The following is a 26,326-nucleotide window of genomic DNA, read 5'->3' on the forward strand; positions in this document are numbered from 1 at the left end:
CTTGTGTTGTATCTGCTCTCGGACATACGTCGCTTTTGCTTTAATGAAGTTGTAGAATTGTAGATCTCGCAAAAGCTACCTCTATTTTTTTTTTCCTCTTTCTGTTTTGCTTTTCTTTCTCCATGTCCCTTCCGGGGCTCCGTAGTTATTCATGTTCTAACTAATGGATCAAAAAACATTCTAACTTATTGTATTGTGAACACAAAAAGGTTGAAGACTGACTGTATAAATATGAGAGTAATGGAAAGTAGTCGTAGTATTATTGTGGTTTCTCTTTATAGCACTTATTGTACATGTTGAGTGGAGGCCTGTGGTTTTCCAGAGGGAGAGTCTCTGGGTCAGACTCTGTTTGTATACAAAACCACGTCACAGTGAGTAAAACGAGTCTCCGCCCCCTGACTCCTCCTCCCCACCGCCTCCTCTTCCCTCTTGTCTCCTTCTCCAGGCTGATGCAATGCTCATCTATAAAGGGTGAGTCCCCACCCCTCCTCCAGCAGAATAGGGTCTTCTCTCCGAGCGCGCCGCATCTCTGGGATTTTGATTGAATTAGTCAATAAATCGAAATTCTTTTTTGCTTTTACGCGTCTCTCGGTTTTATTCTAAGACTATCTTATTCTTCTTTTTTTGCCACTTGAACCTTTTCAGTGTCTGTTTTAAATCAGATCCTGTCTTCTAATAGACTATCAATTCATTTTCTATTCATATAACAAATAACCCAAATATTCTTAAGGATCAGAAGATTTTTTTTGTGAAGAAATCGTCCGGACGGTTGCTGTTTCTTTTGTCACTGAAGGGATTTTACAGGCATCCTGCCACATCTTCACAAGGTAAGACTACCGGCATGTTCTCATGTGCTGTCTGTCTGTTAGGAAAATTACCGGGTGTGATCGGCCCAGTGCTTGAACAAGAACTCAAGATGTCAACATTTAACACGTCTTGGCTTTCTGTCTATACATCATCACATCATCTGCTGTCTTTATCTTATAGTTTGAATCACATTTAATCCAAAATAGATTTATTACCGCCTCTTATGAGCCAATTAATCTGGAATAAAATGGTTTATTGCCATATCACATGTATACATCTTATTCTAAAGAGCCAAAAATGTCTTCTCTAAAAAGCTGGAGGCGTTTTTTTGTTGATTTTTTTCCTTACCAGGTCAGAAAGCCTGGTCCAAATAAATAAATAATGAAGCAGTGTGACAGTGATGCTGCAGTGCTGGACTCCGTGACTGGAGGTGGTACAAGATTGTCACTGGCACACAAACCAGCAAACACATTCTGGTTGAAAAGGGAAAACGTGTCAGAGTGTTTCTGTGTGTGTCCTCATTTTTAATAAGCCTCCATACATCAGCCGGGTTTGAATGAGAGCGCAAGCCTCTGCGCAAAATGGAGAGCCATGCCCATAAAGGGACAACACGTGCCATTGTTTCCACTGGAGCCGGCAATGGAAATAATGTCATTAAATGGATCTGGCGTTGCGCCTTTCGGGCTCTGCGTGGCTCTCCATGTGAGTCATATTCATCCAAGGAAAAAAGTGTGAATATTTAAGGATGCCAAATTTAGAGAAACCTGAAAACATGAAGCTTTATTGTCACCTCTTTAACTTTAAAGAATGTGTTGTGTCCAGAAAAAAAGACGCAGACACACCCTGATTTCATTTCACTTTTCAAATGATTTCGGAGGGAAATGTGCGCAAAGTCAGCGGCGCGTACTGCGGTTTTTTTTTTTTTTTTTTTGTCATTCAGCATCTACAGTGGAGCTGAGGTGATGTCGGGTGGACGCGGATGCCGGTCTGGTATTTTTCCACTGCCGGTGCGTCACCCCCCTCCCTCCTCCCTCTCCTCTCCTCTTCCTCCTTCGCCTCCTCCTCCCCGCGTTGAAGCGAAGTCACATGATCTCGGATTCAAGCTGAGGGCTGCGGTGCGCGCGCCTGCTCACTATAATATTGATCATTCTTGAGCGTGAACGCGCACGGCTAGAAATAAAGATGCTGGGGCGAGATGGAGATGACGCAGGAGGCAGAGACATGAAACACAGTTAAATAACAGTAGTATTAAAAAAATGCATCTGCTCTTTTTTTTTTTTTAGTTCCAACATGGCCAGTGAGAAACAACCCACTGCCAGAACTGAGATGAAATGTTTAAACGCTGCGCATGACGACGACAGCAGCAGCTCCAACAGCAATGAATACCCTTATCCAGACTATGTGAAGAAGGTCCCGCTGGACAGGTACTGCTCATTTACAAATATGTCTAAACATGGTGGGAAAAAAATACCTTCACATGAATGGCACTGACTTCTTCTTTTTTTATTTCCTTCTAAAGCCAATACCCTGATCTGGACGCAGAGAACCAAAACTTCCTCCCTGAACATAACCTGGGCAAGAAGAAGTATGAAACTGAATATGTAAGAGCTTCTCATGTCTCCCAGCACATTGATCTGCTTCAGTCTGTTATGCGATGTGGAATTTTTTCCTCATCTCCTAACTCCAGTGTTTTGTCACACAGCATCAGGGCAACGCCTCCTTTGGCATGTCTGTCTTCAATCTGGGCAACGCCATCATGGGCAGTGGCATCCTGGGTCTGTCCTACGCCATGGCCAACACCGGCATCGCCCTCTTTGTGTAAGTATCTGTTCCATCACATCAAGTATTAATTAGGTTTTTTTTTGAGATGTGTTGAAAAAAAAAAAGTGCAAAAGCAGCCTTCACACATCAAAGGAAGGCAGATCATGAAGCAGCTACACAGTCATTTCAGAGGGCGAGCTGCAAAGCACGCAGAGAAAGCAAAACTCAATGCGGGTGGCTTTTGTTTCTTAATCCAGATCAAGCCGAGGCAGGTGTGGTTGTGTCTGTTGCATCAAGGTCACAGATCGTGATGTACGAGGCGAGGTTTTCCCGCCAGCAGAGACTGTTGATTCAGCAGCAGGTCGACCCTGAGGGGGAGGCAGATTACACGGGGGTCGAAAGTTTGCTCCAGAACAGTTTAAGTACTCACTATCGTGTTTGCTGTAGATAAAAGTATGGAGAGAAAGTTCTTTTATAGAGAAGAAAATTAAACAAATAGTTCTTCTCAGGGCAAATTGGAAGGTTCTGTGAGAGTGCCCCCTGCTGGTTGATCAGTGTAAAAGAGTAGCTGCTATTTTTGCTTGAATTTTTGCAGCTTATGTGAACAACTTAAGCCATTTTAGCTTATTTGAGTGCTGGATTTCTTCATTTTCCTTCCTCTAACTCAGTTTTTCCTGTCTCACACGAGACATAATGCCTTAAGAGGCCAAAGGTTTTACTACCACTCAGGCAGCATCTGGTAGGACTGATCCTCAATCAGCTTAGCGTCTCAGAGATACAACCTGAAGCTGTGAAAAGGCAGAAACCAGTGAGAAAACACCAGTACCAATGTAATAATGGGGAAAAAGATCAGAATATGGTAGAATGTAAATGTATGCTGCATAGTAAGTCTCTAGACACGGGTGCCACCAAACGGCAGTTGTGCGTCACTTTACAAACGCAGGGAGTGGCAGGAGAAGCAGCTTAGACAAGCTAATCCCGCTGCATTAGGGCCAGAGTTATGCAAACGGAGAGATAATGTATGCTCACATGAGATCATGAATGGAACAGAGCGTGGTTCTCTCTCAGCCGGTACCTGACCTATCTGAGCCCTGCATCTGCAGGAAGAAGGGGATTACAAAAATCGGACAGCTGACGTAGATGGGAGTGTTTCTAGCTGCTCTCGCTCACCGACTAACACATGATATCTATGATTTAACGTCTGTTTGCATTTCGAAACATAGTCTGGTGTTATTAGCCAGCCTCTTCCAGAACAAACTGACTCCCCATAAAAGGTCGTCGAAAACGTATATTTGCTGAGCTGCAGTGTGTAAAGCGATAAGATAAAAAAGACTCAGCATGTCACAGGCAGGCAAGTGGCCACCGAAGCAGCTGGACGGTCCCATGCTGAGAGGAAACGTCTTTGCAGGACGAGTCTCAGATGGTCAGGAGATTCATTTCCACCTGCACTATTAATACCTCTGGACACACAGTGCTGCCTCTGCAGCATCACAGGGCGTTAAGAGGATCCCGCACAGGGAAACCTTTCGTCCTTTGCTGATGCTGCTTGTGACTCAAAGAACCTGCAGACTGATGCTGCCTTCAAGGTCTTTGCTGATCAGGCTCACAAAATGGGAGAAAATGCAGGTTTTCGCTCTGGTGGATGATTTTCCTACTTCTGAAAATCTGCAGACTCTTCCGTATCAAAGGCAACAAACTGCTGACTCTTTGATACGAGGAGCAGTTTTGTGACAGATGTTCTTAAGACAAGCAGAAATCTGGTGAAAGCACCTCATCCTACTGGTACAGTCTTTTTTAAGACAGAAGGTTTGAGACATTACAAGACTGAATGGATGAACGACAACTTCGGCAGCTGCAGTACGACAGTATCTGACCTTCACGTTAGCCAAATGTCAATGTGTTTGTTTACCACCATCGGGAAAAACATTTGTCATTCAATTGGCCTTTAAAGTCCCATGTTCAGCAGGTTCATCATTGATTTTGTTGTTTCTCTTGCTTGTAATTGCATCTTGAAGTCAACACACAGCTAAACATCCCTCCGGTCTGTTTACAGGATTCTCCTCGTGGCTGTCGCTATCTTCTCGTTGTATTCTGTCCACTTGCTGCTGAAGACGGCCAACGAAGGAGGTGAGCCCGTCAGAGTTGTGTGCGTCCAAACTTCCCCAATACTTCCTAACGTAGCTGTCAAATTCTAAACCTACAATTCTTTCTTTGTCTTTAAAGGTGCTCTGGTTTATGAGCAGCTGGGTTACAAAGCCTTCGGGATACCTGGAAAACTGGCAGCCTCCTGCTCCATCACCATGCAGAACATCGGAGGTGAGAGGCTGATGCATTCTCACTTTTTTATTTGGCTTATGCAACTATATTTGAACTAGTCTTCTATATTTATCCACCATGTGCTTATTCGAGGAGCTCAAACACTGTTGCTCTGTGTTTAAACTGAGAGCTTGAGGGAGGGAATGCAAATCCTGTCTGATGGAAAGCAGCCTGTGTTTTTGGAACATCGAGTAGCTTCCAGTAAAAACTTGAGTCATTCTACAAGCATGTGTGAAACTCTCAGCCCCTCACCAAATATTAGCCAGAACTATTTCTGCAGCGGCGTCTTCTGCATGAATGTGACTTGGCTTATTTTACAGTAAAGTGTACTAACTGCAGTCGTTTTTGTCCCAACAGCCATGTCAAGCTACCTCTACATCGTCAAGTACGAGCTGCCCCTCGTCATTCGAGCTTTTACGGGAACCGAAAATGGGTGAGTTACTCAGTATTTTAGTAGCTTTCAAACACCTGCACGTCGGAAACAAACGCGTGTCTGTGCAGTTGCAGCGCCGTAAAGTTAAAATGGCTGATCTGAGTGTCTTTAAAGGCACCACGTGGAGTTCTCCTGTAAACAAACAAAAGGTTGTGTTTACAAAATGGTGGCCCGCTCGCAAAAACATTGCTCCACAGCACTCCTAGTGGTCAAAAACAGTACGGAGTAGCTTTAATGTTCAGGATGGATCATGTCGGGCTTTACAGTATCAGTACTAGTTGTTTTTATTTAGAATTTAAAAAAAACAAGCATATTAACATGAAAATCATTGAAAAATCTGTTTTAAAAATCTTGCTTTATCTTGGTAGAAATTAGGGTTAATAAATAATTTAGTAAAACTAATAACATTGGTGACAGAATAACTCATCAAATTACATTTTATGAACTCATGATACGGTTCTGAAAAACGTCAAACTGAAGAAATAAGAGACGAGATAAGCTTTAAACTATTTATCAAGCAGCCATAGATGTAAACAAAATGTCACTGCAGACGAGTTAAATCCCAGAATGAGCGTTTCCAAGCTGAGCCGAGACTCCAGATAATGTGAGATTTGTGCAGCTCGGTCTGTAGCTGAGGTGTAGAACAGAGGAGGAATAGCTGGCAGCGGCACTCGAGGAAGTCGCGCATCAAGCAAAATGGCTGCCAGTTGTTTTTCAAGTGCTGAGTGTGAAAGAAGGTGAAGCAGCGTCTTTGTGCTGCTGTTTGAGCAGAGGAGGAATAGAGGCTGTGTGTGTAGGAAGGTGTCTGGACGGCTTAAAGGGACGGACAGTCCTCAGTCTCTGTGTTCCGCCCTTCAAAGAGCCCTTTTAGAGGATGCAGCCGGTGCCGCATCGAGACGGAGCGCGGGATGAGCTCACTGCGACCCCGCTTCAAGTTTAAAAAATTGATGTGGCTCGGCTCCTCACTGCTGCTTTGTTACATCTATTTCTGTGGGCGATGCAGTCATCCTGCGCAGGCCGGACCGTGTCAGCTGACATGCAGATGTTGGCGAAGCTTCGGCTTTGACAAGACGTGTCCAAGCAGCGGCCGAGACGTTTGATCGGGTCTGAAGCTTTTGGGGGGAGTAAAGGAAGGTTCTGACAGACGAGTGGATTGAATGTGATGTTTTCAGCGCTGGGCTTTCAGTTTCTGAGCTAATTAGTTTACTGGTGGTGCTGATTAATCAGTTTGGAGAACGACGGCTGTCTGTGGGATCAAAGCAATCTGAAGTCTGAAATAGGCTGACAGGAAATAAAAAATAAATGTTAACTTTTCAACCGCTGACACGACTAACATTAAAAAGCATGCATTATGTAATATATTATTATAATACAGTTGTACACTTTGACGCTTTGAAGTTGTTTTATACTTAAAATTACATGAAGATGAAGGAAAATGTGACATTTTATATATAACATTGTAAAAAATAAAGTGGATATAAAAGGAAAAATGCACAAATTGAAGCAAGCTAATGATGCAACTCATAAATAATCATTTTGTACTGCAAGCTACAAGACACACAGAAGGTTTTTGACAGAGACTGAGTAATCCTCTGTGATGAGTCATTGAAAACTTTAATACGTTATGTTCTGAAAACAGTCATAAATCTGACATGTCCTGTGTTGTGTTTCAGAGAATGGTACACTAACGGAGACTACCTGGTGCTGCTGGTGACGATTGCCATCATCCTGCCCCTCTCACTTCTCAGGAACTTGGGTAAGAAGTGTGATTAGATCAGACGCATTTCGACACAGGGTTCAGGTTGGGAGGCGGTGACGCTCTTGTGCGCCGTGCAAGACTTTAAAAATCCCTAAAATGTTCACAGCTTAGAGTGAAGTGATAAAAGTGGGGAAAAAAGGAGCATTCCACAGCTGTAGAACAGAAATAGCTCACAGCTCATGTTTGTGTTTTGCTTCCCCCTCCTCCTCAGGTTACCTTGGTTACACCAGTGGTCTGTCCCTGCTCTGCATGGTGTTCTTTCTGATTGTGGTGAGTATGACCCAACTGGCTTCCTCATTCCACAGCGTGTTGCTCTTGGCACATGAGCGAGCGTTCTGTGCCGCATGGGTCTTCGTCAGAGCATGATTTAGTTTTCCCATGAACTCCCCTCCCTTCCACTGAAGGCAGCAGGAATCTTTAGTTGGGAGATGCAAGCAGACGTGATAAAACAAATAGTCAGGCTTCCTTGGAATTGTTGTGCCCAATGATCATTTGCATGTGGTTTCAACAACCTCATCACAACAACAGAAACAAATCCAAACACCTACTGGGTGTCAGCTCAAATACACCAGATGATGTAACATTATAATGTCACTACAGGCCCTCGTAGATGCTGCATTTAACTGGTTTTTAAAGTCCAACTGTAAACCTAAAACTCGCCCTCTGATCTTCCAGGTGATCATCAAGAAGTTCCAGATTTCTTGCCCCCTGCCTGTTGACATGGAGGCTATGAATGAAACCCTCGGCAGAATACTGAACGGCACTTCGCCTGACCTCAACTCCTCCGCTGTGGACTACAGCGAAGACGCCTGCAGGCCCAAATACTTTGTCTTCAACTCACAGGTAAGAACCCTCTGAGATGCTGCACATCTGGACAACTAAACTAAAACTAGTGGAATCATTTTTAATTTTAAATTTTAAACGCCTCCTTCTGTTTTTCCAGACTGTCTACGCTGTTCCCATCTTGACCTTCGCCTTCGTGTGCCACCCCGCCATCCTGCCCATGTACGAGGAGCTCAAAGAGTGAGTGCTTTCCTTCATAATCCTACAAACCACAGCTGTTTTATTTCTTTGTCTTTATGATTGATTTTGGTGTGGCGTCTAACTGGAACGTCCTCTTCCCTCTGTCCTGAACAGCCGTTCCCGCAGAAAGATGCAGGGTGTTGCTAACGTGTCCTTCCTGGCCATGTTCATCATGTACCTGCTGGCTGCCCTCTTTGGATACCTGACCTTCAACTGTAAGTATGCTGATAGTTGCTGGAATTATTTTAATGATATCTTTAGTTTTGTCGTAATGCCCAACAGCGTGGGTTACTACCAGTCATTGCCTGCATGTTAAATATAACAGGGGATCAATCGTCCAAGGTTGACCGGAGGCGCTTCCAGGCCTAAACAAATAGCGAGGGCTGAGGCCCCTTATGTAAGAGTGTGAAAAAACACACACCTGATGCAGCTGACCAGTGTTCCTGTTTATCATGGAACTGGAACATTTGAGAAACGAGACAGCAATGTTCCTGGAACGTCACTCATAGTTGCACAAGAGCGCGATAGTGAGCGGAAACTAACTGAACCATCACGACCGGCAAAACCTGCCTGAGTGTCGCCCACAGTCGGAGCAGGGGGGACGCCGGGGTTGTGAAATCTCACCTGCTGTGGGCTCACAAAGTTCAGCCTCATCAGGACGGTGAAGCTTTACCAAACAAACTAGTATCTCCCTGAAACTATTTGAATCTTTTCTTATTTTTGAAATTACTGTTTGCTAATTAACTAACAAAATAATTCGTACAAAAACTAGCCACAGCTTAACCATTTCTTAAGCTAAGCTAGCTAGCTGCTGGCTCCAGCTTTATCGCGAACAAACACGAAAAGCGAATTTGTTTTTGTGCTAATGTACCTCCCTTAAATACAAGATGTTAGCATCTTTTTAAACGCTGACAAGATGATGGTTAGCAGGTGGCATGTTTAGCATAGCTGCTATCATCGTCCAACATGCTAATATTTGCTAATTAGCTCCTAACACTAAGTACAGGAAACGGTCAAATCAAGGCCCCACGTGTTTCTTTTCACAAGACAATGAGCTTCGAAAGGAAACGCTAGATGCTCGGCCCGTCTCTTGCTTCTACAGACATGACACCTGTTTAATGTCAGCTGTACTTTACCCTGACGTTGTTCCTTCTAAATCTAAATCTGTTCTGTTCCTCCTCAGCCCACGTTGGCCCTGAGCTGCTGCACACCTACTCCAGGTACTACAAGTTCGATGTGCTTCTGCTGATCGTCCGTCTGGCCGTGCTGACCGCCGTCACCCTCACCGTCCCCGTGGTGCTCTTCCCCGTAAGTGTCCAACAAGAAACGTCACTCAGGCGATTGGTCAGTAGAAATAATGACAGTTCATGTAGGATAATCTCCATCTTTCTCCGTCTCTCTGCAGATTCGTACCTCCGTCAACCACCTCCTGTGCCCCACTAAGGACTTCAGTTGGATCCGCCACACTGTCATCACTGTGGTCCTGCTGGCTGGAACCAACGCCCTGGTCATCCTGGTCCCCACCATCAGGGACATCTTTGGCTTCATTGGTGAGTATCGACCAGTGTTAATGTGCGGCGGTGTCATAAAGAGGCCGACCTAAAGACACCCTTGGGACTAAAATGCGACATTTCTTGTCTCCATCAGGCGCTTCTGCTGCTGCCATGCTCATCTTCATCCTGCCCTCCGCTTTCTACATCAAGCTGGTCAAGAAGGAGCCCATGAAGTCTGTGCAAAAGATTGGGGTAAGGCGAAGCTCCGGAGCGTCATACTTCCTGAGATTTAGATACCTCCATGCCTGTGCAGTAGACATGTAGCTGTAGACATGAGCCGGTCATCTTAGTTTAATCGAAGCTAATTAGCTGCTGCAGCTTTATACAGAACAGCCAAACATTAGAGTGGAAGTGATCTCGCCACGTAACTGTAAGAACAAAAGTAAATATTCAGCAAACAGTTAAACTTTCCATTTTCTAACTGTGTAATTGTTTTCCTCTCTCCAGGCCACCCTCTTCCTGATATGCGGCTTCATCGTCATGATCGGCAGCATGACCCTCATCATCCTGGACTGGATCCACAACGCCTTACCCAGCCCGGTCACGAAGGCCGACGGACACTAAAGCTCCAGCTCTCCTGCTGCGTCCTGCCGGAGGAGAGGAGGCTCTCCGCGCCGGGCTGCTACGACCGCGCAACCAAGATCGAAACGCATTGTAACAAAGAAAAACACAAGAACTCACTTAATGCTCGGCTTCGACTTCCCGAGCTACAGACCATGCCATTCCAAGAGAATGTATCTGAACTTTGTACAGTATGCTGTTATAGACCACAAAGATGGTGTTTCGTTTTTTTCTCTTTTTAATTGTAACTTTTTTTCATTGTCGTTTTTTCTCGTTTTTACTCTTCGTGTTTTTTTTTTTTTTGTAGTTACGGTACAGCTGAAAACAAATATTTGAACACGCCTCACACCAGAGATGACATAGTGGTAGAGTCCAAAATGCAGCTTACGCTCAGGTACAGTGTTGTGTGTGTGTGGCTGTGACCTCCGAGCTCAGCAACAACGGATCTCCTGAAGACTGACAAGAGGCAACAGACTTGAAAGTTTATCCTCCTCAATGACGGTTAAGTTCCTTCCAACAGTTGTTTTTAATTTTTTATTATTTTTCCGTTTTTTTTTGTGTTTTTTTTTACTTTGCCAAAAATGTATTTGTAAAGCATCTTTGTATATTGAAAAGCACTTACAGCTAGCACACTTGTCAGTTTCACGGGTGAGGCCTACAACACCGCCTATTCAGTATTCGTACCAAGGCTCTGTGACCTCGCTTATAGTGTCAGCTTTCCTTGTAAAACCGTGCATCAGTCTACAGAACCTGCCTTTTCCAACCCGACACTTGGGATGCACAGTATCTCACGCCGGGACTTTTCTCAAACTGTATGTACTCTTTATAACCTGCTGAAGATCTTGATGGAACAGCGTGCGCAGCGACGACACTACTGCTTGGAGAAGGCCGACGAGCCTCCCGGTTCCGCCTCCCCTCTCAGGGGCGGGGGAAACGTAACATTTTTTCTTTATGGGAGAATACTTTGAATTTGACCACGTGCTGTGGTTGTAATATACCTGTTAAACTTGCAAAAACAAAAAAGAAGAAAAAAAAAAAAGAAGCTAGAAGAAGTCCGGTGTGCTCCTAAACGCCGACAACCAAACGACGACACAGAAAGCTGAGGGTGTTACAATACTTTGAGTGGTTTTACATATGGTTGCACAGGTTAGTGCTTTCAAAATGTTTCACAATGAAGAACACAAGAGCTCTGTTACGAGCCTGTCATCAGACGGTGCACTGTGCTTCCAACACTAACGCATCACCAAACTGTTATTGTCCAACATCTATTTATGGAAGACCGTGAAATCAATGTAATTTAATCTATTTTACTATATTTATATAATATTGTATGTATATATATATGTATATATATATCTATTGAGTTCAACTGTATATACGCTTTGTTTTGTTTGAATTTTTTTTTTTTTACAATAATGCATTGGAGCTGTAAAACAAAAAAAAAAAAACCCAGAAGTGGTGAATTTGTGATACTGAACGGGTTCCGATACACTGGAGCTACTTCAGCGGTTCACCTTTGTTACGACTGACTGAACAGTCCTGCTGTGCTGATTCTGTATAGAAAACTGTGTTCGGCGTGGAAGCCACTGATACAGCAGCAGGAGCAGGAGGCTCTGTTTTTGTTTGTTTTTCTTTTTAGCCCCCTGAACACAAACTTGGATCAGCATCATGTTCTTTCCGCACATGTCGGTTGGAGAGTACGTCAACCATCTCTTGACCTCAGGAGCAAAGAGGGCTTTGCCCGTCAGTGTTACACTCTTGTTTCAATGAAACACTATGTATATCCTGTAATTAATGTCCAATTAAAATCAAAGATAACATATAACTTGGCCTGTTGGTGCTCTTTGTGTCCTGTGTCTTTGTGTCTTTGAAATGTGGTTTGTGGGGACCGGCAGGTGAAAGGGTTCTGGTCTGAGTCCATGTTGATCAAGCTGAAGGACTTCTGAACATCTGATTGAATGGTTTTGGGAATGATGGTCGAATAAGGCCACTAGGGGGCGCCAATTATTACAGCAGTTATTTAATTTGAATAAAAGTATTAACAGAACATTTTTAAAGCAAAATGACAAAAACATAAAAATCTCCAATGACATGTCAGGATTTTTTTTCAATGAAAATAATCCCTTTCTGCTTCAAAATGGCTTCGACGCAACCATAAACCAATGCGTCCTTTAAGATTTATGACACTTTTGAAGACAAACTCCGACCGTACGGCTTTAGTTTACTGTTAACACTTATGATTGAACACAAACCTGGATCAGCATCCTGTGATTAATGTCCTGGTAAAATCATAGTTAAACCACAGCATGACTGGTGTTTTCTGAAGTGTGTGTCAGACTGTTTTGTCTCAGTGAAGTTTGTGATTTTGGTTTATGAGGACACAGAGCTAAAAAATCCTAATATCCTGTGTGATATTGAATTGCTGTGACTTTCACAAATGGAGGACATAATTATGGGTCAGATTCATTCAAGAGAATATTAGAATCATGAAGCATGAAATGTGTTGAACTGTCTTTTCTCTTTATAACAGTGCCCCCTAGTGGTCATGAGAGGACACTCCACAGCTGGAAGTCTGACTTCACGCCCCACAGATCAGATATTGAGCTCAGACTGTCACAACCATCAGCGACTGATAAAAGATCCTGAGTAGCTAACATTCTACTTCAACGTGCACAAGCCGGGGTGATTTACTTTGACCAGTTTTTGGTGCAGCTTCTTACATTCGAGCATCATGTAACTGAGCTCAAAAGTTAGTTACGGAGCTTCAAAAGTCATACTGGCTATAAAAAAAGGACCTTTCAGTGATTTCTTTTCAAGGAGCATTGTGTCAGATTCAGTGGCATCTAGCATGGAAGCAGTAGATGGTAACCAACCAGTTAGCCTTCAACTCAAATCACCTTTCAAGAGTGTACGAGAACCTAAACTGGCTGCTGCAGACACAAGATCAGCATCAATATTTGGTTTAATCCATTCTTGGCAACTACAGAGACAGCATGATGCATCATGGGAGACTGCTTGAAAAGGACTTGCTCCCTGTAAACATACAAAGTACTTATTGTAAGCCTTCGGAAGCAGAAACAATTGTGGGTGATTAAACACTATGAATGCTGTAGTCCATTTCTGAATCCTCCACATTGGACCTTTAACTACGTCTTTGTTCGACGTTACTTTTCTGCTGCTTTATAAACACATGAGCTCCCATGGGAAACCTGCACGACTGATTAAACTGTTATTGATGAGACAGTTTTGGTGACATTAACAATGACTCCAGTTCAGTGTCCCAGTGAGCACAACATGCACGATACCAGGACTCAAAAACTGAATTAGCTAAGTGGAATTTCGCCAACATTAACTCACTTTTTTTTAATATATATATACCTGTGCTTTACCTATTGCAACATATCAATGTGTTTTCAGTGACCCAGTTACATCAGATCACAGCGCTGCATCCAACATCAACACAAGAACCTGAGAGACAGATTGACTGAAAACAGCTGTGTGGGTGTACAGGGACTTTAATCATCGCTGCCCAACAGTCAGGCTTCCATCCAAATGGAATGCACACATAACCCCATTCTCAAACAGAATCAGCAAAACAAAATGCTAAGTACTGCATGTTTCCGCTCCCATTTACATACACATGAAAACTGCGCCCACCTAGTGGCTCGAGGCTGGAAGTGCACCTGATGTGTCCTTAAAGAGCCCATAGTATGCTTCATGGGGGGGGTTCCCTTTCCTTTTAGTGTGCTCCAGCTTCTCTGCGCATTTAAAAGGTCTGCAGACTTACAAAGCCTCAAGTCCACACCAAAGGGACTTCCTTAGAAACCACTGCTCCTACCAGCCTGAAACACCTCAGGTGAAGTCCAGGCTTTGCTTTCATTCCTTATCATCGTGTAACAAATATGCATAAGCGGCTAGTTTAGCAAACACTTAAAGAACGAGTAGCTTCCTTGCAACTCTCGAGTCTCTGCCTTTCTACTCAGAGATGCTGGTTTACCGCATATAACCAACGTTATCTTGCTTTCGTCAGAGGACTGAGCTTTTCATGAGGGGGGACCTTAAAGATGAAGGAACTGAAACGAAGCATTCCAGACAGAGGGTGAGAGGAGATGCTACAACAATATACAAGAAAAAATATGCCTTTTAAATATTAAAGCATGTAAACATATTCTAGTTGAGCCCCCCCCAAAAAAATCATAAACCTGTAAATGTGTGTAAAATGGGGCTCTTTAATGTGTTGGTTGATATGGAGACAGGAGTGCACCCTGAGAGGAAGTCCTTCATGCGACGCCTCGGACAAACACACAGAGCACAGTAGGAAGCAGCTAATTTATTTCACTACTCTCTGGATACTTTGCACAGTTCATGTTCACGCATTGACATTTATTACACATTCAGGCAGGGGGTGGGGTCAATTTCACCTGAACTATCCCCCCCAGGACCCTCGCTTTACATTATACACTCACTGTTGATTGGTCATTGGACCCGAAGTGGGATGACTCGCCGGATGCCAGGCCGTCACTGGGCCACAGGGTTTCATAAAGGCAATGCACTGTGTTTTTTTTTAAACTAGGCTCTCATCTGAAATATTATATAATATTTGAAAAGAACATTGACATTTTTTTCAATTAATAAGCTAGGCGGTCAGGATGCCGTAGAAGTGAAATTCATTGTACCAGCCGACACCCTGGGAGAGGCGCTCCACTACATGAGCTGGCGTCGTCCACTGAGCGTTGCATCAACCGTCCCACCCCCCTACGCTACCCTGCGTTCTTTACAGTAGTTCCCAAGTCACATGATCTATGCAAAATAAAGGGCTCTTGCATTACAATTTCTGATTGGGTCATTCTTTTCTAACAAAATATGAAAATCTATAGAAAAAAATCTTCATCATTCAATAAAAGGTAGAGATATCAAAAAAGAAAACGTTGGCTCTCCGTCGTCTTTCAGCTCGGAGGCCGAATTCCAGCTAGAGGAAATTGCACTTGAGCAGCTGAATGGGTCTGTGAGGGCATCGCCAGCCCAGCAGCAGGGCGGCAGTTCATTTCTTGCGGGCGTGTTTGTATTTGTCCACGTAGGCCTTGACCAGGTTGGCCACCTTGCTGGAGTTCACCTCACCACTCTTGCTGTGACACACCTGAAGGAGAAAGGTCAAAGAAAAGCATCACATTTACTGCAAATATTAGCTGCTCGCTAGGAAACATGTTAATTAAAAATTCGAATCAAAACCATAAGAGCATAAGCATGAAACACTGAATTAAACAGTGTGTCTGCTTTTATTGTCAGCTGCAGTTACTACGGTTAACAGACTCAGGCTAAGGCAGGGCTTCAGACTCAGCTTTCCACTGGTAGTGCTGCTGCTACCAACTTTAATTAGTTGGGTGCATTACCACATGATTTGGTAGTAATGCCCCACCCCACTATTTGTTACAACAGGGTATTAATTAACCTTGCTCACCAAAGAATAGTTGTCTTCACATAAACTGATTTAAAGGTGAACTAACTCAAGACTTGATACCAACAAAATATTTAAGTTCAAAAACATATTCGTTTTGTGACCAGTCCTTTTCCTGAAGTGGTCTGACATCACTCCTATTGCCTGGACGCAGGCTAAACTACTCACTGTCTGAACAGTTTAGTGATGCAGTCTGCGGGCGATGCTAGCCAGGTGGCTGCAGTGCTGCACACAGAGAAGTCTTTAATCTTCATTCAGTTACTGCAGCTCAGCAACTCAGACGGGTGTGAGACCAAAAACTGGTTTTAAAAAAAGCATTCCAGTTTCCTATAAGCAGAGCGTGTTAATGTTGCACTACTTTCAATCTACAAAGCTAGCGCACATACAGTGGTGTGAAAAAGTATTTGCCCCCTTCCTGGCGAATTGTATTTTTGCGTATTTCTCACACTTACATGTTCCACATGATCAAACTAATATTTAGGTTTATTTAATGTTAGACAGAGACAACCCACAAAACACAAAATGTAACTTTTAGTTGATGATTTGTTGAAAACTGGTATCCCCCCTAAACCTAATAACTGGTTGGGCCCTTGGCAGCAGCAACTGTAGTTAAATGTTTCAGGTGATGAACTGATGTGTGGATGTTCTCCAGGAGGACTTTCTGATAGAGAGCAGAATTCATGGCTCCACCAGTTATGACAAGTCGTCCAGGTCCCGTGGAAGCAGAGCAGCCTCAATCCATCACCGGACCACCACCAGGTTTCACTCCTCGCATCATGTTCTTCTTGTTGAATGCAGCATTAGCTTTATTCCAGATTTAATGGGGCCCACATCTTCCCAAAGTTCCACCTTTAAATCGTCAGTCAATGGAATGTTATCCCAAAAGTCTTGGGGCTCATCCAGATTTCTTTTTGCAAATGCCAAACAAGCCTTGATGTCGTTTTGGTCAGGAGTGGTTTGTGTTTTGCAGCTCTCCCATCGATGCCGTTGTTGCCCCGTGTCTTATTATGGAATCATGTACACTGACCTTAACTGAGGCAAAGGAGGCCTGCAGTTGTTTTGATGTTCATCTTGGTTCTTTCGTGACCTCCTGGATGAGATGCTGACATGCTCGTCTCTTGGAGAAATGTTGGCTGGCTGGCCACTCCTGGGCAGGTTCACCACTGTTCTCTCGCTGTGGTTGTCTGGAGTCCCAGAGCCTCAGCAATGGCTTGGTAAAGACTTCCAGACTGATGAATGGCAATGACGGCATCATGTGCTGCTTTTTGAGAACCTTTAGTCTACTTCAGAATGCCAGACAGGTTCTATTTAAGCTGTGTTTAGATTCAACAACCCTCTCAGTAGTATGTGGGTGTGGCTGGTGACACTGAACTACTCACCTGCTGAATGAATTTGGTCATTTGGTAGCTAGGAGGGTAATTACTTTTTCACACAGAGCAAGATGGGGCTGGACAGCATTTTACCCTCAACAAATTAAATCATCATTCAAAACCTGCCCTTTGCGATTTTTTTTTCTTCTTCTTTTAGTTATCTCTGTCTTATATTAAAACTAGTTTGATAATATGAAAGAGTTAAGTGTCACAAATTTGCAGGAGGACCAATACTTCTTCACAGCACTGTATGTGTGAACCCAAAACAAGGACCTAATGTTGATGAAGTCTTTCCTGTGTCCTTCTAAATGGTAAATCTGGCACCATTATCAGTGTAAACAACATTGTGCGAGAAAAGAAAGCTTGACAGGCGTAACTACAGTAACTAAAGAGGTGAGAGTGGTTTAGCAGCCAGTCATTAGTCAGACAGTGTAACAGTGAGTGTTTACCTTTTCTACTGCCTTGCGGACAATCTCCTTGTACTCCTCCTTTGTGATTTCCTTCTTTTGGTAAAATGGTTTGATGGCTGTCTTCACTTCATTTATAGCTTTCTCTTGGATCTGTTGTTTCTGGAGCACAAACAGGAGATCAGATTGATTAAAGACAACATACTGTGGCTATTCTTTTCTTGTCAGATATATAATGTTTCAGTGGAAGGTGTGCATATTCAACATAGCCAGAGTTTCTAATATTGAAGTAAACGTGTAAAAAATAATAATCCCTCTGAGGAAATAAAGACCAGGCTTCAGATGGCTCTGAATACCGATTGTCCAACAGTTTTCTTTCTGCAACTAGCTGATGTCAGCTCATCACAGATCTATGGCCAATAGTGGATTTTCTCTTTGCAGGGTGGCTGCAGAAAATCAATCAACATTCATGAGTGACGTGCTACCTGACTGACCAGAGAACCAGGATGTGAGGACTGAGATAGGTTTGGGTAAGAATGTCAGTGTGAGCCAATCAGTGACAGAGTAGACTGGGTCATGCCTGTGCCACTCTGCAAAATGAAAATTCGCCTCCAGGCACAGCACGCTTATGAAGTCCAAGCAGTACAGCTGACAAGCACTTGGTGCTGCTTCTCAGCAGCGCTCCAATCTGAAGAAAGTGGGTTTTTAAGAAGGCAGGCCTTCAGGAGCGATAATGGCCAGCTTCAGACAGACCAACTAAAGGGCTGATAAAGAGCTACTATGAGACTAATAAGGATCATTTGGGATGTTAATTAAACAAAGCTCCTCTAGAGTCTCACAATAACAATGCAGAGCTGAAAATTGACAAAATATGTGCCTTTAAGGAAGACCAATAGAAATGGACAGAGAAGCACACACTTGCAGTGACAGTCAGTTAGGTGGCTGCACTTTACCTTTTCTTTTTTGGAGCTGTCGGCCTGAGCCTTGTTATGCTGGCCTGGCTGAGTTGTAGAGGATGGCAGCACGTGGCTGGGTGCCAGCTGGCCCTGGGTCACTGCTGCAACACCTGCTTTGGTTGGCGTGGGAAGCAGGGCAGGTTTCCCATAACCCACCATGGTACTTGCCATCTAGGGCGAAGCAAAATGATGACAAAGACTGTTGGGCTGAACTGCTTTCGGACAGTACTTTGGTATCTCAGCTCCTTATTGCTTAACTTTAGCTTATTTTAATTCTAATGCATCTGGAACTTAATCCAATCACATCCTCTGCAGCCGTCCTGTCTACATCCTGGTGTTCCATACCTGTGTTGTGTGGCCATCGGGCTGAGCTGCTGCTGTCTGGCTGCCTTGCTGCATGGGTGGAGGTGGTGGTGGAGGGGGAGGGAGGCCCTGAGCGCCGACGGCGGGCACCTGAAGCAGTGGCACGGCAGGGTGGAGGTGCATGGGGACCTGAGGAGGCATGGCGTAGGGCGCCGCGGGCTGCAAGCTGACGGGCAGGGTTCCTCGCGGGCCCTGCATGGGGTAGTGGTGAAGAACATTCAGCTGAGGAGGATGAGGAGGAATCATGTTCATCACGGGCACCGGAGCGTTACCCGGGACTGCCGGGGGAGGAGGGTCGCTTTTAGGGGGATCTGTGGAACAAAACGAAGGAGTTGTTAATGAAAGTTTGTCATTCTGTGAGAGTCAAAGGACTCTGCAGTCAATGTAAAGTAGTGCATATTTATATAGGTCCAGTAATATTAAACAAACTGATGAACAATGAACATGTGCAGGAGATAGTTGACAGAAGGTGTTTATAGCACGCGATAAATGGTAGAATCAACCCAGCAGCCTTTTACCGAAAATAGATGCTGGTGGAATGAAACAACTGTGAGACTTTCAAAGGAATAAATTCACTTCAAAGGAATCACTTTTTCCTTTTAGCCTAATAAAGCGCGGGTGCCTCGGGCTAATTTCTGATTTGTTTTCTGTTCACACAGCAACTAAAATTATCCTCCTCTCCCAGCTTTAGAGAGAGAAGTAAAACCAAACACCAGGACTGCTGCTTGTACTTTAGAGGGAAATGTAGCTAATCCATGGCAGGCTTTTCTTCCTTGATTTAATCTGGCAGGTACAGAAGTGGTAACTGTCCAGAGATGTCTGGTTTGTACTGAAAAACTAAAGAGGACTGACCTGCTGCTGTTGGTTGCTGCTCCTCTTCTTGTCGGTTCCAGCTTCCTGGTCCTCCTCTCTCCCTCTTTGAGTAATAGTCCTGGACATCAGCAGGTAGCGTCCTCCTGACAGCCCAGCTGGACGCCGAGGACCAGCCTGAGCGGTCGAGCATAGACTCTCCTGGCTCAGACTCTTTCCTCCGACCACCGCCCCGGTTTTCATTGAAGCGGCTGTACGCGTCGTTCCCTGAATTGTTGCCTGTACCTGAGAAGTTGTTTCTGGGCTGCCAGCGGCTGTCGGACGACTCTTCCTGTTGGTTGTAGAAGCTGCGGTTGCCTCCACCTCTGCCTGCGCCCCGCCCACGTTCAAAGCCTCCGCGGCCGCCCCGGCCTCGTGGCTCTCCTCTGCTCCCTCCACTGTTGCGGCTGTCTTCCCAGCGTGAGCCACCACCGAAGCTAAAGTCCCGGTTCCTGCTCTCAGCATCACCCCGACTTTTTTCAGTGACCCAGTCAGGATTTTCTGACCAGCCCTGGCGCTCAGGAGAACCTTCTGTAGGCACGCCGTTTTCAAAGCGGCCACCGCCTCCATATCTCCGTCCATCACCCCCAGAACCAGAACCAGCACCAGACCCAGACCTCCAGCCGCCCCTACGCTCCTTCCTCTGAGGAGACTGCTCTCTGGACACTGGTCGCTCGGGGCTGGGGCCTCGTCTGTAGGACCTAGTTCTGGATCGAGATCTAGACCGAGACCGGGATCTGGATCTAGAACGACTCCTTGATCGCCGCCTCCTCCTCTCCCGACTACGGTCCCTCCTAGAATAGTCTCTCTCGTTGTCCCGATCCCTGTCTCTTTCTCTTTCTCTGCTGCGAGCTCGTGAGGAGCGACTCGACGGTGGGCTGCCATCACGGTCTCTGGACCGTGAGCGCGAGCGCCTGGATGATTCCCGCCTAGAGTCCCGTTTGGGTGACCAGGTGGAGGTTGGGGAGTGGAAGCGAGAGCGCCTCTGCTTGTCGTTCTTCCTCTCTTGGCTCTTTTCTCTGTCCTGCTGGTCTTTGGCGCTCTCATCCTTGGTGACTTGACTTTCAGAAGGTGTAGCCAGAGGTTGTGCAGCAGCCTGAGAAGCACTCTCACTCTGAAGTTCCAAAATGGGATCGTTCCCATGCTCACTCATGGGTGAACTGCAGTCCATGGGGATGACGTTTGTGTCGTCCTTGGATGCTCCATCGTCCCTGGCTCCTTCCCCACAGCTGTCAGCTTCTGAATGCTCTTCTGAGTCATGCATTTTTGAATCAGTGTCCTCTGAAACTTTTGCCTCCGGGTCTGCTACATTTTCTTCAGACTCTCCAGCAGAGGGGGACCCGGGCTGTGCCACATTCTCACATGATTCGGCTTCTGGCTCCTTTGAAGATTCTTCATCGTTGGTTTCTTCTGACTCTGCACAAATCTCCATGTTGTCATGCTGCTCTGCCTGCTCGTCACACTGTGGAGACATCAGGTCTTCCAGCAGTGTGTTGGGAGACTCAGAGGGTGATGGTGACCCCATTTTCTCAGAATCCTTTTCTCCACAGGACACTGGGCTGTCTGGTTCTTCTTCCTCTCTTTTGCTCTGGACATCCTCAGAGCACAAAGCAGGGCTGTTAGAAGCCGAGTCTGACGGACAGGAGAGGTCATTGTCTTCTTCATCCTCTTTCTCTTCTTGTTTGTGTTCGTTAGATTGTTCCTGAGTCTCATCACTGTCCAGATCCACATTGTTCAAAGACCCTGCAGTTCCTTGATCATCAGCAGAGTCAACACCATCCTGCTCTTCTTTGAGGTCACCTTCAGCATCAGACAGCAGCGGTTCCGAGTTGTTCACATCCTGCTCTTGTTCAGTTTTATCTTCCTCTTCCTCCTTCTCCTTGTTGTCACTTCCTTCACCCTCTTCCTCCTCGTCGGTTGCTGCTGGGCTGTTAATGACTTCAGCAGTGCGTTTTTTTCTAGCGGAGGCTTTCCGTTTCCCACTGGCCTTCCGGTTTGTTACCCGTTTCCCCTTCCTCTTGGCTGGCACCTGAGAAGCCTTGCCAGGCTTGGTGGACTGGCTGGCAGATGAGTCAGAGTCTGACACACTGGACTGTGGTGGTGATGAAGGTTCAGCTGCAGGAGCCTCTTCCTGGGTTTTACTGTTGCGTCCAGATCGTCTGGCTGGCAGAGACTCTGCCTCTTTGGAGGGAGCTTTGGAGGTTGAAGCTCGGCCGCCTCTCTTCTCTCCTCCTTTGGGACACGTGATGGCGCAGACAACACCCTGAAACACTGCAGGAGAGAAACAAATGGTTGTGAACACAACCAGTAAGTTCCTGAGAATCTCAACACATACAGCAGGGCTTCCACACACAAAGTGAAAGTGTGACACTGTATGGAACAAGGCCACTGGCAAGCCACAACATCACTGTGTGGTGGATACATTAAGCATGTTCTCTGCCAGTCTTACCAATGTGGGCATCGTTTAAATTATCACACCAACTAAAATGTAATACTTCAGATCCTGTTGCAATTGAACCCTGGGTTTCATCTACAATGTCATAGTTTAGTAATTGCAACACTGACATCTGTTGTTAGAAAAGTTTAATTTTTAGGATTTTTGCCTTTATTTGACTTTACAAAGTAGACGAAAAGCAAATGTTAGGAGAGAGACTTTGCTACAAAGGGAATTTTACCCATAAGGTATGTGCTCCAATCACACATTCATCTGAGTTCCTTCTTTTATTTTACATTTTGTTTTATTTTGGAAATTTTACATTGAATATCAGTAGTACTAGTACAAAATAACAAATTTCTGGTATCATGACATCCCGAGTGCTTATGTTTCAGGACTATTTCCGCATGGAGGAACTTTTTGCTCCTCATAAAGTGATTTTAGGAAAATCACCAGCACAACAATGATAAGAACTGAAAATGCATTTTTATATTTAAACTAGTTACGTTAACTATGGTTGCATTTACTCAAGTATAATAGACACTCATGTTAATTACATTGATAGAAACAACAGGAAAAGCAAAAAACCACAAGCAAAAAAAGGTGTCATGGACTGAATGCCTTTGCTGACCATGACTGATCATACAGCAGTGAGGAATGATCCTACAAAGGTCCATTCTGAACTAGAAATATACGCAAATTACGATTTCAAGGTATGAATGTAAAAAATCCTGTGTGTACATCAGTGTGACTCACTGATCAACAAGTGTTGTACATGGTTTTGCTAAACTCCAATCCTATGTCTTTCTTGTTCGTTGGGAGAAAAAGTTTAATTCTGTAACATCGCCATTCTATCCCGTTGGACTTTTTCTGTTCTTCCAACTCCAGCGTCCTGATGTCTTCTCTAACTGATCGTTTCCCATCAGTTCCAGCAGCCATAACTTCCTACTTAAAAGTTAATTCATATTGTATGGATAATATAAGCCGACCAGTTTAATAGTTTTGATCCAGGAGCTCTGTTATTGACATGATTAATAATAACCTCTCTTCTGTGTCTAAATGACTTTATATCATTAGAGCACTTCTACCAAGATCTGGACTTGTTTTTCCAAAAAACAGAAACAATTGATTTCATACGAGGAAACTGAAAAATGAAGAACAAATCTTGGTCCCCAGGTGTAAAAATTAACAATCAAACCTTTCAAATGACAAATTAAAAAGAAGAAATGAAACTATTCAGGTACATGTTTAATTACAAAATGTTGTACAAATCTGACCATTTGCCATTATGTTAGTACGAAGAGTCAACACTGTGTCAGATGTAACTTACCAAAATGACTTGGGCCAAACAACGGTGAGCTGGAGGTAAAGGGAGATGAAATGAGTCCAGATGGGCTGCGGTTCCAACTAGCTCTATGGAAGCTTTGCCTGTGAAAGCACAACACAACAGCAAAAGAACTGTTAGGTTTGATTTCGCAGACTGGATTGTTATTACCTTTGTTCCCCATTAGCGTGATATCTGACCACATACTATGGATCCAAAGTCCTGTCTGGATGGATGCTAATTACCATGACCCAAAGACACCAACTGAATATCACAAAACTTTCAGTAACTGTCTCTCATTTAACGGTTGCAATCACAACCACAGTCGGTCTCTTTGGTCTGAACCAACACATGAGCGCTGATGTGTTTTCAGCTCAAGATAACTTGTGTGTACTCCACTAAAAGACTTAATGCTGGTTCAGTCTTCCTGACTGTCATCATGTCAGCTGGGCTTTCCCAATGAGCTTCCAGACTACACACTGTTAACAGAAGGCCTGAGTGTCACATTGAAGGTGTGGAGTCAGAGAGCGTCTAATGACAAAGCTATGAAGATGGGCAAATGCACAGCAGTGGCCGGTTGGACTCTCATTACCTTGAGGTGCCGTTAGCAGGGATGGGAGCAGCAGGAGAGAGCCAAGGACAATGTTGCACCTGGGATTTGCACTGCTGGAATCCAGTGTCATATGGTATGTCCTCTGCCAACCAAGCAGGATCTGCACTGCAGGATGAGAAAACAGTTAATTATGAAGAACTTTCTGGAACAGTTTAAACTAAATCACTTATGCCTCAGCTGTAAACTTATAATCTACACTGATGACATCCTTCCTAAACATTACTCTGCTGCAGATTTATTCTCCCTTCATATGGAGGTGTGATCAAGAAGTTCTGAGACTGCTCCTGTGAAAGGTAAGAGCTAGTCCAGGTTTAAATTCAACCTCTATCCCCTTTGAAGTCCTGTTTAGTGATCACTTGCTGGTGCACATTTAAAATTTCACCATGGATCAAACTATCTATCTCCAACTATCGAAGGAAGCAAATATCAATTGCGATGTTAAACTGACTGCACTCTAACATCGAGGATCATCACTGGAGATGAGAGTTGGGGCTACAACTGCAACCCAGAGACCAAAAAGCAGTCTTGAGCTCAAGTCTCCAAGACCGAAGATGGCGTATCAGGTCAGCAGCGTGACCAAAAGCATGGTTGTTGTTTTGTTCAACATTTACGAGGCTGCACACCGTTAAATTAATTCCCCAGGGTCTGTCAACGCAGAATTTCACGCCAACATCCTGAGGCATGTGAGAGAGAACATTCAAGACAGACGACCTGAACTGGGGCACGTGCCGACGCGCACCTGTTCGCACGGCGCTGACAAACGCACAAGTACCGTGGCTGCACCGACACAATTGTTGCTCCCCATCTGCCCCATTTGGCTCCCTCTGCTGCCATTTGACACAGCGGAGGAGATCCAGCGTCACAGATGGTGCTTGACACAGTGACAGAACAGGGTTCCAGCAGAGGTTCTAGGGAGTGTTCCAAACATGGCAGGAGCACTGGGAGCCACCACTTCAATGGGGATGGCAGTAAAATTTTAATCAGTGTTTTTTGCTTTTTATAGGTCACAGAACTTCTTGATCCTACCTCGTACAATATTTTCTGTAGTGCTCATTTTTAAAAATAAAAACATTTGATAGTATTTTTCACAATTAACAAAAAAACTAATACAAAAAAATAATGTTTCAAAACAAAGTGTAAGAAAAACTAAAAAATTTTTTTATTTTATGTCCAACAAAAACTCTAGTGGCATCTCTGGAATCACAACCTACAGCTCCAGTTCTTCCACTGCCCAAAATATCTCATGTTCAGATTTAGCCGATTTAGCCACTTGACCTCTTCCACATCTTATTTACTACCATTAATAAGGATGTAATGAAGAAATGTTATCTTGTGCGCCGGGTTTTTGGAAGAACCCGATTTTGGAACCAACAAGAATTAAACAAAAAGCAGCAACAGAGACAAACTACGAACATGCAGGTAACAGCCGACATTTACAAACAGGTAAGCTAACATGGCGCTAATAATATTATCCCTCCATCTAAATCGTCCTGTAGATGTGTTGGGCCTCCTGCTAAACCTAGACACTGAACATGCGCTCTGTAATGTGGACGTGGAGCCCTACAAGTCTTATACTGCAGTGTAAATCACAGGAAACACTAACAGAACATCAGTGGATTTCTCATAGTTGATTGTAATGACTTACATGTCCTGTGTTGATGTGGTTAATGAGACACAGGGAGGCGGTGACCAAGTGCAGCACTCTGTTCCTCTCACCTGAACATAACACATCAAACACCAATGAGCTTTACCTGCAGACATGTGGGACGGTGAAACATGACCAAAAAAAGATAAAGCACCTTTTTTCTGCTCAGTGAAGAGGGGTCCTCGTCGTTACCTGCAAAAGACATTTACAGACTGTTAGATCTCAGCGTGAGCAGGTCAGGCAGGTTTCTGGAGAAATCAGGGTTTTAACCTACATTTCCTCACAAGTCCTTTTGTTTTGGCGTCTGCCGTCCGCTCCACCTTTTGCCGCCTCGGTCTTCTCGCGGTTTTGCTTCTGAAAAAAACAACAACTTTAATTGTTCAAGTTGATTTAATAGTTTTATGTTTTTTATGTTTTATATTACTGCATCACTTGGTTTTCTGTGGCGTTTCTGTGATATTTTAAAACAAACTCGTTGGACACTCACTTGAGACAGACTTTTTGTTCAGGGTTTCTACAGCAGCAGCTCTCGGCTTCAGCTTGAGTTGAGCGCTTCCTCACAGGAACCTTAAAACGAGGACAGAAGCACATTTGGTTTTAGTGCAAACACTGTGCCTGACGTAAAGGTTGGCAGAGGCGGTGTGTGTGTTTGTCTGACAGCTGACCTGTTGTACGTTTGGCTGGGACACACACACAC

The 26,326-nt window shown here is 44.4% G+C and overlaps 2 protein-coding genes across 2 annotated transcripts in view; one reads left to right on the top strand and one right to left on the bottom strand.

Annotated features, from left to right (window-relative positions):
* The first annotated feature begins 494 nt into the window (after positions 1-494).
* On the top strand, positions 495-10,292 carry slc38a2 (solute carrier family 38 member 2). The gene is made up of 16 exons (XM_008284109.1): positions 495-827; positions 2,091-2,231; positions 2,327-2,408; positions 2,510-2,625; positions 4,622-4,695; positions 4,792-4,884; positions 5,242-5,317; positions 6,991-7,073; positions 7,288-7,346; positions 7,752-7,919; positions 8,020-8,099; positions 8,214-8,314; positions 9,283-9,407; positions 9,505-9,649; positions 9,747-9,844; positions 10,100-10,292. Exons 2-16 carry the CDS (start codon positions 2,098-2,100, stop codon positions 10,214-10,216), a joined length of 1,551 nt encoding a protein of 516 aa, XP_008282331.1. The 5' UTR covers positions 495-827; positions 2,091-2,097; the 3' UTR covers positions 10,217-10,292.
* Positions 10,293-13,712: 3,420 nt separating this feature from the next.
* scaf11 (SR-related CTD-associated factor 11) overlaps positions 13,713-26,326 on the bottom strand; it is a 21,942-nt gene continuing 9,328 nt past the window's right edge. The window contains exons 5-15 of the mRNA XM_008284108.1: positions 26,117-26,196; positions 25,904-25,983; positions 25,784-25,821; positions 25,630-25,700; positions 23,964-24,089; positions 23,378-23,475; positions 19,617-21,884; positions 18,747-19,075; positions 18,399-18,572; positions 17,488-17,607; positions 13,713-15,350 (exon numbers count right to left, since the gene is read on the bottom strand). Coding sequence (XP_008282330.1) covers positions 15,255-15,350; positions 17,488-17,607; positions 18,399-18,572; positions 18,747-19,075; positions 19,617-21,884; positions 23,378-23,475; positions 23,964-24,089; positions 25,630-25,700; positions 25,784-25,821; positions 25,904-25,983; positions 26,117-26,196 — 3,480 coding nt within the window. The 3' untranslated portion in view covers positions 13,713-15,254. The remainder of the gene's footprint in view (positions 15,351-17,487; positions 17,608-18,398; positions 18,573-18,746; positions 19,076-19,616; positions 21,885-23,377; positions 23,476-23,963; positions 24,090-25,629; positions 25,701-25,783; positions 25,822-25,903; positions 25,984-26,116; positions 26,197-26,326) is intronic.

Source organism: Stegastes partitus, unplaced genomic scaffold, assembly GCF_000690725.1.
Source record: "Stegastes partitus isolate 25-593 unplaced genomic scaffold, Stegastes_partitus-1.0.2 Scaffold346, whole genome shotgun sequence".
Lineage (NCBI taxonomy): Eukaryota > Metazoa > Chordata > Actinopteri > Pomacentridae > Stegastes > Stegastes partitus.